The sequence below is a fragment of the Paramormyrops kingsleyae genome, chromosome 18 (genome assembly GCF_048594095.1).
Source record: "Paramormyrops kingsleyae isolate MSU_618 chromosome 18, PKINGS_0.4, whole genome shotgun sequence".
Classification (NCBI taxonomy): Eukaryota; Metazoa; Chordata; class Actinopteri; order Osteoglossiformes; family Mormyridae; genus Paramormyrops; species Paramormyrops kingsleyae.
The window spans coordinates 5,413,628-5,425,747 of record NC_132814.1 but is presented as its reverse complement, the minus strand read 5'-3'; the positions used below and the strand labels follow the sequence as shown (position 1 = coordinate 5,425,747).

General features: G+C 40.6%; 1 protein-coding gene across 1 annotated transcript; it reads right to left on the bottom strand.

Moving 5' to 3' along the window:
- Window positions 1-221: 221 nt before the first annotated feature.
- LOC111852922 (plasminogen activator inhibitor 1-like) lies at window positions 222-5,404 on the bottom strand. Its single transcript, XM_023829304.2, has 8 exons — window positions 5,104-5,404; window positions 4,133-4,357; window positions 3,323-3,517; window positions 2,573-2,771; window positions 1,977-2,077; window positions 1,346-1,432; window positions 960-1,043; window positions 222-766 (listed from the first exon to the last, which is right to left on the bottom strand). Exons 1-8 carry the CDS (start codon window positions 5,354-5,356, stop codon window positions 726-728), a joined length of 1,185 nt encoding a protein of 394 aa, XP_023685072.1. The 5' UTR covers window positions 5,357-5,404; the 3' UTR covers window positions 222-725.
- Between the last annotated feature and the right edge of the window lie 6,716 nt (window positions 5,405-12,120).

The following is a 12,120-nucleotide window of genomic DNA, read 5'->3' as shown; positions in this document are numbered from 1 at the left end:
TCATCGTTGGTTCACACAGCCCTATAGTTTAGCAGTAGCCATTTGTCATTGTAAAGATTTGTGCCTGTGCATAATACAACATACAAATATGTCGCCAAGAAGAAATAAATAGATTTATTTTAAAACATAAAACCTTTGACAAACCAATATTGTACAACAAGCATTAAATTGTGAATTAAATAAATAAATAATAGCAACTTCAATGTTATTTTTTTATGTTATGGTTCACAAAAGGATATACATTTTTGAAAGATTAAAAAACACAATACAATAACAAGATCAGGTGAAAAAAGAATAAGCTAAACTGTTTTGAGCTGCCACCTGTCTCCTTCAGCTCAATCCCTGCGTTTCCTCCACATCTTCCCCACATTTTGCTTGCATCCAGGTCTTATTATCCTGTGTTTATTGGCATGAGTCTGTCATTGCATCATATGTGCACTTTGAACTTCAACAATTCAAGGATGATCCACTGCATCTATTGTAAAGGCTTTTAGCTCAATGCAAGTGAAGCACAATCCAATACAGAGTGGAGTGATGTCAAACCCTCAAAGAGTGAAGTCAACCGCCCCCCCCCCTCCTCCAGAAGTCGACTCGGGTGTGGGGGAGGATTTGCCACCTTGGGTAATTTCCCATCCCAACCATGCCAAGATCTGTCACTACCATCATCCAACAGTATAACTGTATTTTTTTCTGTATTTGAATGTGATAATCTGGGGGGGTTGAGATCACTGAGGCCGGTTGACCTCACCCATGAACAGGACAGCACCTGGGGGGAGACAAACACACCGCAAATGTTGAAAGACACTCTATGACATTTTCCATGATTTCATTTTTCAGTTTTTTCTTAAGCTGCCAGTAGTCTGATAAGGTCCATATGGCTAATGCTGGAGGGTGAGAATAAAGAAGATGCACAAAATAGTTGGAGTGATGACAGAGAAGGAAAATGTTGGCTGACCGACCTGTTGGCATGTGTTGAATGAGAAAAAGGAAAGCTCTGTCCAGGGTTATCTCCTCAACAGCCATCCGGGCGAAAAGGATTGCAGCTAAAAGGTGGGAATCATTTTAGAGATGATAATTATTAAGCATGTAGACCTCAAGTAGACCCAGGCATAGCTAAGAGAAGCTTTTAAATATCTCCCTCTGATTGGCTACCTAGAGCTCTGAGTCATCCTGAATAATACAAATCTACGTCACATCGTTGTCTGTGTTCATTGAACCATATAATCGATTGACCCAGAAGTGTCACACTTTCATCACCCCCCACAAGTGTTGTATTTTCAGGGCTAACATTCTACATTCAGGGTAAGAACTGAGAATGGGAAGGCTGTGCAAGTGTAATCGGTACCTGTGGCTGAGGAACCTTCGGTTCCCTCCTCATTCACCTCCACCTTCACTCTCTGCAGCACATTGGACACGTATAGCTTCTCCACAGCTAGGAGCAACAGACAAATCAGGATCTATTTTCAAAAACGTTGCCACAATGTAGAAAATATTATTTTTGGGACTGATATGGACAGCTTGCAACAGCCCAAGGGACAGAGGATTATCTCATCAGGTAATATCTGGAAATATCTTTCAGATGGACAAGGGGATGAGAATAAAATACATTCCTGGTATAGTAATATAGTAATAAGTATAGTACAGTATAGTATAGTAATGTGGTAATAAGGTATTAAGGTATATACAACTTTAGGTGTGATAATGACTTTCATGAAAATTTGATATCAGTGGAAGATATAATTATTTCCATCCATGTGGCCTGCAGAGCAAGCTTAACAATTTTCTTTGTGTGGGATCATCATAATTTGTACATGAATCTAGCTGATGTTGTTAGGATGTAATGCAAGGATATGTGGGAGTGAAATATATTGGTTTAGTCCCACTTAGGGAAAATTCCACCTACGTTTACATTCATACCAGTCTGTTTAGCAGCTGCTATAACATCAGTGCCTGACTGCAATACATGTGACACTCACTGGTGATGCGTGAGAAGTCGGCATTCTTCTGGCAGAAGAGATTCCCCAGGCCCTCGCTGGAGAGACTGGCCTTCAGGTCCAACTCAGACTCTATGATGAACCTGCAGACCACAGAAACAGGCATATACTCAATTTAATGAGTGTACTGTTTACTTACATACTTACTTTGTGTGACACACAAAGAATCATGCATATAATTTTATATGATCAATACTCACCAATACTCAATACTCAATCAGTACTCGCCATTTCAGTTTTTATGGGCACTTCTTAATTTACACTTAATGTAGCTCAAGAGACATCAAAACAGCAAAGCTATATACTCCTAAATTTTATACTGTCACCACACAACCGCAATTTTGCCCACTGCACTGTGAACATATAAAGGCTAAAGCAGGTGGTCATCACTTTAACACACTAAGACAGTACCTATCCCAGCAATGCCAGTAAAATTACCAAGGACTGCATGTGTTGGAGAATATTTTACCCTCAAATGGAAGAATGACAACAGTACAATCAGCTGATCAGACAAAAGACACAGATGGACAGAGTTACCTATGGTTATGAGTTTAACAGCCCTCTAAGTCTCTCCTCACCTGGGCATGGTTAGCTTCAGAGGGACCTTTTCTAGCTTGGCTCTCCACTCCTGGAGGCTGTGGACTGAAAGCTCCTTGGTCAAGACTGAGAGTGGGATGTGCCGTACAACGGGAGCTACCAGCAACATACTGAGATTGCTCCATGCGTAGGGCAACTCCACCACATTGTACTCCACACTAGCTGCAGTAACAAAGCAACCTGAGGGGAGAAGAGTCTTTGTGAAGTCACTTCCATCTGTGGAAGTCGTCTGTATTGTATGCTTCCCTGGTCACCAAGTTACCTGTTTGACTAGTTAGTAATTTCCTACAGTCTTGTACTGGATATATGGTTGCAAGATAAATGGATAGATAGATGGATGGACAGACTGATGGATAGATGGACAGCTGGATGGATGTACAGATGAACGGATGGATGAATAGTTAATAGTAAACACTTCCCTTTTGGCATGGCATCGAGATAATAAGCAGTATTTGGATTATCAGTATTTCCTGTAGTTTTCGTTTTTAGCTATGCACAGACGTCACAGGAGATTTCAAATGATGAATGACAATCCTGATAGGAAAGATCATTAGGTGTTTAAATCACTCTGCGTAATCAAAATAATTGCACCTGCTGCTTAAACAATGCTTGATTAATCAGGGTTCATTTTCTCTCAGTTGCTTGTTTTTTTCTTCCTGGATCTTCCTCTCATCCCCCCCCCCCCCCCACACACACACACACACTTCTTTCCTACTTTATTTTCCTCTCACCGCAATAATAGCGCCGGATATTTTTCATCATGGGCACAACAACAGAACTCCCATCGGAACAGAGGAAAGGTCGCTCCTGAGTCAACTTGGGATCAAAGGGAAACTTCCAGGGCCCCTTGAAGTTCATGGCATTCAGCAGCACCAGGCGGCTGTCCTTGGTGAAGATGCCAGGCTGCAGAAAAACAGGAATTGTCCCTGAGGATAACACAGGAAGTGAGGAATCAGTTGTCAGAGAGTGGCTTACACAAAATAGAAAGGACACTTATTCTCACAGGAATGGTTTGTCTCACAAACAGCTCATAGGAGTTTTACTTGCACAAAAGTGTTCTGAGGGCAGAACAAATAATGATTGGTTCAGAGAGATAACAAATCATAGAGGAGATGGGTCCAAGGAGCTAGAGGAGGCAGGACCAACCAATCAGATGTTTTGGTCCTACCTTCTCTAGTTGCTTAGACCCACCTCCTCTACAATCTGATTGGTTACCCTAGGTATACCCTAGGTATAGGTAGTTTTTGGTCTGATTGTTACAATCGATTATGAAGGTCTGGAAGATTGACCAGCCCATCGCGATTGACTGGTTGCCGACCACTGCCCTACAGGAACACATAGACTGTTCCAAACTAAAAAACAGAGTATTTTAGCTTTTGTTTAGAACTTTTCTGCAGGTGCATGATAAATACTCGTCGATCTGTGTCATGAAGTGCAAGTATACTTGCATCTCAAAGGATTTTCATTGTATCACTTAAAATATATCACAGCATAGACATGGTTGCCTGAGGCATGGCAAAAGTAGGGGTGTCCATTCTCACCTTCAGTTTGCTCTGAGACCCAGCTGTTGACAAATGAGAGAGCCTCGTCTGGCCTAGAAAAGTCCAGTGGCAGGGGGCTACTCTGGAAACCCTTATCAAGGGCCCAAAGGAAGCCCTTCTGCAGAACCATGTCTTGTTCTACCAGCATTATGCTGGCCATCTGAACCACCTGTTCACCGGACAGCTCAACATTCAGGAGATGTTGTTTTTGGAGGGACATAGGATCTGATGGTTGTTGTGAAGGGAAGAGATGGAAGAAGTGAGGAGTGACATAGAAATAAAGTGAGAAAAAATTGAAAATCTTTACACTGGGCTGTTTGAAGTGATTTTTTTTTCAATGAGGCCTGTTTCTTTTTAAATGAGTGACCAAGACACATTTATCTGCAGGTCTATATGCTGCTCAGTCTGCAGATTTGCCTGTGGGATTTACACTACTGCATATCCGGCCCATCTGCAACAGCATGTGGTTACCGTAGGCAGCATTGTCAACTGCATTAAAGCTCACAATCAGAACAATAATGACATTATCCTAACAGTGAAAATCATTAAACAGCTGCGTTTGAGAAAAAAAAAGTCTGGGAAATTTCAGGTGATAAAAGACAGTGCTAAATAACAATCAACCAAATTTATGACTCATTATAACTAACTTTTTTATATAGTAGTTGTAGCAAGGACAGGAATAAGCAATGACACCTATTTCACTTCATAACAATACACGCAAAACTGTTGTAACTTTGCATGAAACTTTGTAATAATTCTTTCATCCGTACATTTTTAATAAATGGTTATCTAGTCCGTTACTTGGACCTTGGAAAACACATCTCATACATGAGGCAACACATAGGACACCAATCCATACACTGAGCCTTAATTTTCCAGCATATCCTGTGAATGCAAGCTTTGAGATCTTTACAGAACATTGTCAACACAGCCTCTTCTAAGAGGGTACAGGGCTCCTTAGGTGTCCTCACCTTGCAGAGAGTAGCCCAGCCTAGAGGTCAGTGTTGTCAACGTCTCACCAGAAGAACCTAGCTGTAATATTCCCAAAACAGAGGACACTCCATAGGGTGAAAAAACCAGGTTCTGCCTCAGGGGGTTAGAAGAGGAACCAGGCACCAGTCTGGAGTAGATCTGCAGGCCAAAATCTACCTGGCTGTCCAGCATACTGATGTAAAGTCCCCGCACACACAGGCTGAGGCACGGTAAGATGTAGACACACTGCATTCTGGGAAGAGGTGGGATTTAGGGAAACAGCAATAGGAGCAGGAAAGATGTATTATATGTTTGATTTTTAATTTAGTCTGTCTTTATATAGCACAGCAAAAATCCCCATAAATGGACTGATTTATAAGGCAGTTAAAAATGGTTTAAACAAAAAAAATCAAAGTACTGCTAGGCCAAGTGCTTGCTGGAGATGATTGAGGGGAAGAAGCAAACAGGAACCATCAGATATGCTGCCTGTTCCCCAGTAGCTCTTCTTCTTCATGTAGGTCCATCATTGTTATCTTTAATCAGCTGATTATTGTGCATGTCGAGATCACAGCATAGCTTAAGGCCAATAACTGAAACATGGAACAAAATAAGGAATTTCAGGACAGAAAGTAACCGTGGGTAATGAAACACAGAGAGTGCAATTTACCTTTCAAAGCTGAGCAGATGGAAGTTCTGTACCCTTCTGGCTCTGAGATTCTGCCTTCAGAATATTTTCCAACCTTATATAGAAGCTGAAAAACACTCCCCATGACTGCCCCCTCCCACACAGAGTACTCAAACATAAATACGACAGCAGTGATATTATGACTTTGAAGTCATCTTATTGTACATGTAATCAGGCAGACACTAGCGTTATCTGACAGGGTCACACACGCACAGACAGTGGGTTCTGCTGGCCACCGGGAGGTGTCCTTTTTTCCACTCCCCCCTGGCTATCTCTAGCATACGTTCAGATAAACATGCTGACTCATCACTGCCCTCATAGCCCAATCTTTCACCCCTGAACCCCCATCCTACAGGACCGATCCTGCCTCAGGGCCACCTGACAGCTCTCTGAGGTCTTCACTGGCCACACTACTGTTTGAGAATAAAACACTGGGGTGCTGGAGAAGCGGCCTGTACAGTGTAAATAGTATGTCTCTCAGTGGTTGGTTTTGAAAGGCTCTGAAAGCCAAGACCTGACCAACACTCATGGATGCAAGCCAGGCTTCAGTAAAGGATCTACCTGGTTACACGTAGCCCTTACTGTCTTTCCTGGAGATCATTATGTTTATATAGAGACAGAAACCTACGTGTCTCAATCACAGAGATAATCTGTTGCTGGCCATAGCACTCATATATACAGATATACAGGAAAACCTAAGAGTGTCTCTTACTGTACAGTATACCATGTGGAAAAATAATTTCAAAAGGTCAGATCTTAAGGTTGTGGATCTTACCTTGGGTATAGTACCCAAACATACCGTGTATAAATAGGTAAACCCTTGATAAGGGGTTCCAGAGTGTACAATGTACAGTTAGCTGTATAATAATCTGGGATAAAAAAGAATATATATTGGTTTTATTAATGCTTGAGTGTAGCAAAAAAGAAGATGCTTCCTTTGTCAATTTTCATTGAGTGAAACTCATGACTGTAATGAAAGAACATGTAAAACACTCCCCATAAGTAAAATATACAAAGTATGTCTCAGATAAAGATAAATGATAAACCTGAAAAATGATTAAAAGAAGAACATAAGCAATTAGTTCCGTGAGCATAAGACAATTTGTTCTCAGAACAGACGTGGATACCATGTATCTGTCAACGATAAGGCAGAGGATGAGGGTCAGGTCATCAAGTGTTTTCAGGCAGTTACAGTGAGGGATGTTGGACAACTGTACGAATCTTCCATCTTCTTTCATCACCATGGTGATTGGTAAAAGGAAAGAACTGGATTATAAGGTGTAGGGGAGAAAGCCTCTCTTAGCTTTGAAAAGGGTGTATCTTCTGTCATAATTTATCCAAATCAGTCATTTTTAAATTCATTTTTGCAGGTTGATACATTTACTGTAAAACACACTGACAATCAAGTCAAAAGCAACAGCACCCTTGGGTTCTTGTGCTTAGCCAGTCAGCATTCATTTACATTCTGGTTGGCATATACTCCTTTACATTTCTACTTTATTTGTGTTTATTGAGTGTCAATTTTAGGTAATTTCACATTTCTAATTTTTTCACTTCATTGATTTCAAAACAGATAATGTGAAATACTCTGTTGACACCAGAAAGGCCTTTGGAACAGAGCAGCCACCGGGTAACAAATTCCTTTTATGTGTATGAATTTAGAACATCTGCTCTGTTGTTTATGGGAACAGGCACAGAAATTGACTCTGGAACCCTGAACACAGATCTCTCCGTTACCATGGGCAACAGATATGGAACACTCCAGAAAAAGTAAGAAATAAAAAAAGAACCAAAAGGGAATTAAACACTGCAATTTGCACAAACAGTTTTTGTGTTGTGACAGAACTTGACTTGCTCAAGTATTAGATGCACGGTAACATCTATGATATGCTGCAGCTCACTGAAGAGCACTGTGACATTTTTCACCCTGAGTCTTTCCTGCAGGTGTGAGTCCTCTGATTTATGACGCGCACAAACCTTTTGTGCTCAGTTTCTGTGCTTGTTTATGGCTCTTCGGGTGATATAATGCATGGTTACACTTATAGTTTAAGACGCACCTCAAAGCACAGATCAATACCTGCAACCCAGGTGAAATTTACCAATGAAGGGAACTTAGACTGTATGCCAAGAAATGTTTGTACTTCAAACTAAATTTTTTGTCATTCAAGGTTTTTGAGATATTTGACTTCGATTCGCCTACATGTCAAACTACATATTTGAATAGCATTAATTCTGCTTATCTGAGAACCAGCTCACAGATTGTTATTTGCTTCAATCAAGCAGGTAACAAACTTTTTTTCCACAACTACTTTTCACAAGATCTTTCCAGTGTCATGCGAGCTGATGGATCAGATACAGATAATGTGGAGGATCACAATGATGAGAGAGAGGTAAGTTTGTGCACATTTGCCTGGCAGATGCTTTTGTTTACAGTCGCAGTGAGATTTGTATTACTGCTGAAATACTGAATAATGTTACTGAATGAGGCACTGAGCTGAGGAAGGGCGAAACACAAAAACACTTTCCCCTAATACCCACAACACAGGAGGGAACAGAACAGCATCTGATTATACAAGACATGCAGGGCTGGTCAATCTTATAGGTGACATAAGGTGCTACATTCTAAGGGCTTGGCAGCCAATTTCACTTCCACTCAAGCGGGGGGGCGTTGGCGGTCAAACTTGCCTGGGGCGCCACATGGGCTAGGACCGGTACTGAAGACATGTATCGCTTAATGACAGGGAGCAGAGTGTACTTAAACACTATGCGTAACATGGCATACTGCTTTACGGTAAACTTTATTTATAATTAGAAAGTATCCTGCAAAATAACGATAAATAGTACAGTAAATACATAGTATACATTAGTATAGTACATACATAAACCAGTAACATAGTTGTTTATTATCATTATGAAGTACTATGTACTCTGTGATGGGTTGGCGTCCCATCCTGGGTTTTCCCTGCCTTGCGTGGTATAGGCTCCAGACCCCCCGCGACCCTGAATAGGACAAGCGGTTGCAGAAAATGGATGGATGGATGGATGGAAGTATTATGTACTGTACATACCTGTATGTGCTATTCTTTTATATGACTGGCAGTGCAGTAGGTTTGTTTACGCCAGCATCACCACAAACCCCTGAGTAATCCGTTGCCCTACGACGTCACGATGGCTTTCAGCTCCATTATAATCTATAGTATAATGGAACCACTGTCGTACATGCGGTCTGTTGTTGACCGAAACATCATTGGATCCATTGTTATCACTGAGCTCTTGGCACAAGTCATGAAACAACCTAATTCACATATAGAAAGCTTCTCCTTTCTTTCTGCCAGATCCAGATAGTCACTCTTCCCTGCAAGTTCAGCAGTTTCGTATCATTTACATTTATGTTGGTTTATGATTTTGTCCAAAGCAACGTCAGTGCAGTAAACTGTAATAAAGAAAACTTTGCGCTTCATGCACCTACTTAAATGCAGCACTGCACAACATAAAAACGCTATATGTTGGGCCAGAGGTAGAACAGTGTCTCAGGGCCAGGTCGGGTTACCATAGCAATTGATGTGCCTACAGAAACATTATTAAACTCCAGCTGGCCCTGATTACACTAAGTACCTTGTTAAAAACAAAATAGGGTTAGCTAGGCACTTCTGAGAAATAAGTAGAAAGTCGGAGGTGTGTTTAGGTGTGTGTGCTTGGGTATGTTTGGGAAGTGCCAGAAACCAAATATAGTGGGAAATAATGTCTTCGAAATTAGTTTCTCCGTTCAAAATGCGTGATTCAGCTAATGAAACTGTTGTTCTCATTGCCAAGGCTGTCTGGTTGTGATATTACTTGCATGATATAAACCTTTTCATTTCATAATCTTTGTCCGTGTGTTTTTTTCTTGCTAATGTGCAATGTATGGTGTCTACCATCAAGTTTCCATCCCTGTTGGGCGTAAAGTTTACAAATCTTTAGATAAACAGCAGCGTATGCACCCCACTGCCATTTGCTTTGTACTGTTAGCTATATACTAGAAAATAATCACAATGCCTTCTTCTTGATATCTGTCTTTGTTTGATCTCGTTCCCACCGTGATTCTGATCTTAAGCAAAGAGCCTTTCTAAGGTACTGGACAAAAAGGAGGGTATACTTTTGGTCTTCTGCTTTCAATTTACTACTACTAAAAAATTGCACACATTTTCTATTCTTTGTCATATTCAGATTTTTATAAATCCAGTAAACTCTATATAACGCGTATTTTGGTTTTCTGAAACGAGAAAGGTTTTCTTGTGACGTATAGTAAGATCTGACGAAATGACCTGCGGGATATTAGCTAAATTAGCCAGGGTACGCATCGTGTGAGGTCCAAAATTGTGTGTAGCTTAGTGGCTTTTCGTGTATTTGTTTTTATTTGAGTATGGCTGCTTATAGAACATAGACGTACATAAGATAAATGCATAAAAAAATGAATATTGTAAGGATACGAGACCATATATTTTGTAAGATATTAGCAAATTTGGAACACTTTTGATCACGATTTGGTAATGCCAGAGCTCGGAAACCCATCAGGAAACGTTTACTTGCTCGGGAAACTGTCGTTTGCGGAATACGGTATACATACGTGGGCACCGTACTGTGAAACGGCTTATTCCTAAACCTACTTTGATTAGCTGGCAATAAAATACCAGCATATACTTACATGGCACACTATACATCATTCCCTCGCATCGCATTCAGTAAAATGTAGATCTTATTTTATGGATCATCGACCTTTTTGTCTTACTTCAGTGGACACCAAAACTACCCTGCTGTTTCTCACGAAAAAAAAGCTGTGCTTACTTTTCGCAGGACCCGTTTTATTTTCGTATTCTGGGGTTTTTGCCCAACTGGAATCTTTAAAGAGCGACGATTATTTTCTCTGCTATTATTACCATTATTTCGCAGAGCGTGAAGTGGGAGCGCAAATCAATTCGACGGTTTCCACGGTGACGCAAAGAGCGCAACGGACAACCATGAAGAGAATATGTATAATAACCTACATAAAAATCATGAAAAGAACAGAAAATTGATCGCCGAAGGGTTTTTATGTTACAAATTACATCCAGTACACTGTTATAGGTGTGTATCATACTCGTGACTCATCTCAAGTTCTCTCTGCAGCTGCTTTGTAGTTTACACCAGGGTTTACATGGCGAAAAGCATTAACTTTTTTTAATTTAATCTAAAAACATAACAACACATAGGAGTAGCACAATGCACTTCTATATATTTCTGAGAAATCATCCTCTCGCCCCAGGCACCTACACTTACTTCCATGCCACAAGGGCCTCGTTCGCTTGTCTCACTTCATTTTAAAAGGGTGATGTACCCCTGAGTTAATGGCGTGCAGCAATGCGGCTATGTTCTCATCTTTAAAAATGCTGAAATTCCGCAGTAACCCTTTCTTGGTCTCATTTGGTTTTGGGGTATAATTAAAAATATGCACTTGTATTCTGGGTTCGATTATAGTATTCACGAAATCCATAGCTTTACCTAACAAAAACTTACTTTTTTTTTTTCAAAGCAACGCTAGAAGACGTTTGTTTCTCATTGATATTTGGCTCCATCTTGTGCTTCAAATAGAAACTGGAAAGATTTCAGCTTCCGCCAGAGCAAATTGGACAACTGGTCGAATATATGCGAAACCGTAAAATCCCTCATTTTTTTTGTCTGTGCACTGGTTGTAGGCCAAAGGAATTCCGAACCTTGTACTATAAATTCTTTCTTTAAAAATCTGACTGCCTTAATCTTCAATTTATAAAGAGATTTCTGATAATGTATTGGACTGATAAGAAAGCAAACGACGAATATTTTCTTTTTAGTGTCCCTTAATTAAGTGCCGTACCATATTCTGGCAAATAGATCTACTTAATGATAAGTAGCCAAGTGAATGATTAAGCAATACAACTGGTGCACTTAGGCGAACTTATTTTCAGAATGACAACAGCACCTTTAACTAGAAAGACCTACGGATTGAAAAAGTTCAGTTCTAACACAAAGGACCGTAGCGGACGAAACTGAAGTTGGCTCCTTATTCGCAGCTCCTTATTCGGATTTTCCGGTCCACCTTAAATGCTTCGCAGCCCAATGCAATGACGCTATTGCGCCTGTAGGGGGGCAATTTTAATGTCTTAAACCTCTCTGGGCCAGGCAAATATCAACTTCTCAGTACACATCAGGTATCCTACTATACAGAAAAAGTGACATTGTCCTGGCCCAGACTGATTTAATGCTTTAAAAACCAGATGGAAACAAGGCACGTCATACTATAGCACACAATGGTGTTAATGGGAAGCCAGGTTTCCAT

What these genes read in the sequence shown, in the direction of transcription:
- LOC111852922 (XM_023829304.2), bottom strand. Translation starts at nt 5,356, where the DNA reads ATGCAGTGTGTCTACATCTTACCGTGCCTCAGCCTGTGTGTGCGGGGA. An exon ending in TATCCGGCGCTATTATTGCG is followed by an intron (nt 2,772 to 3,322) that starts GTGAGAGGAAAA and finishes TTCTCCCCTCAG; the next exon opens with GTTGCTTTGTTACTGCAGCT. An exon ending in CTGAAGCTAACCATGCCCAG is followed by an intron (nt 2,078 to 2,572) that starts GTGAGGAGAGAC and finishes TGTGGTCTGCAG; the next exon opens with GTTCATCATAGAGTCTGAGT.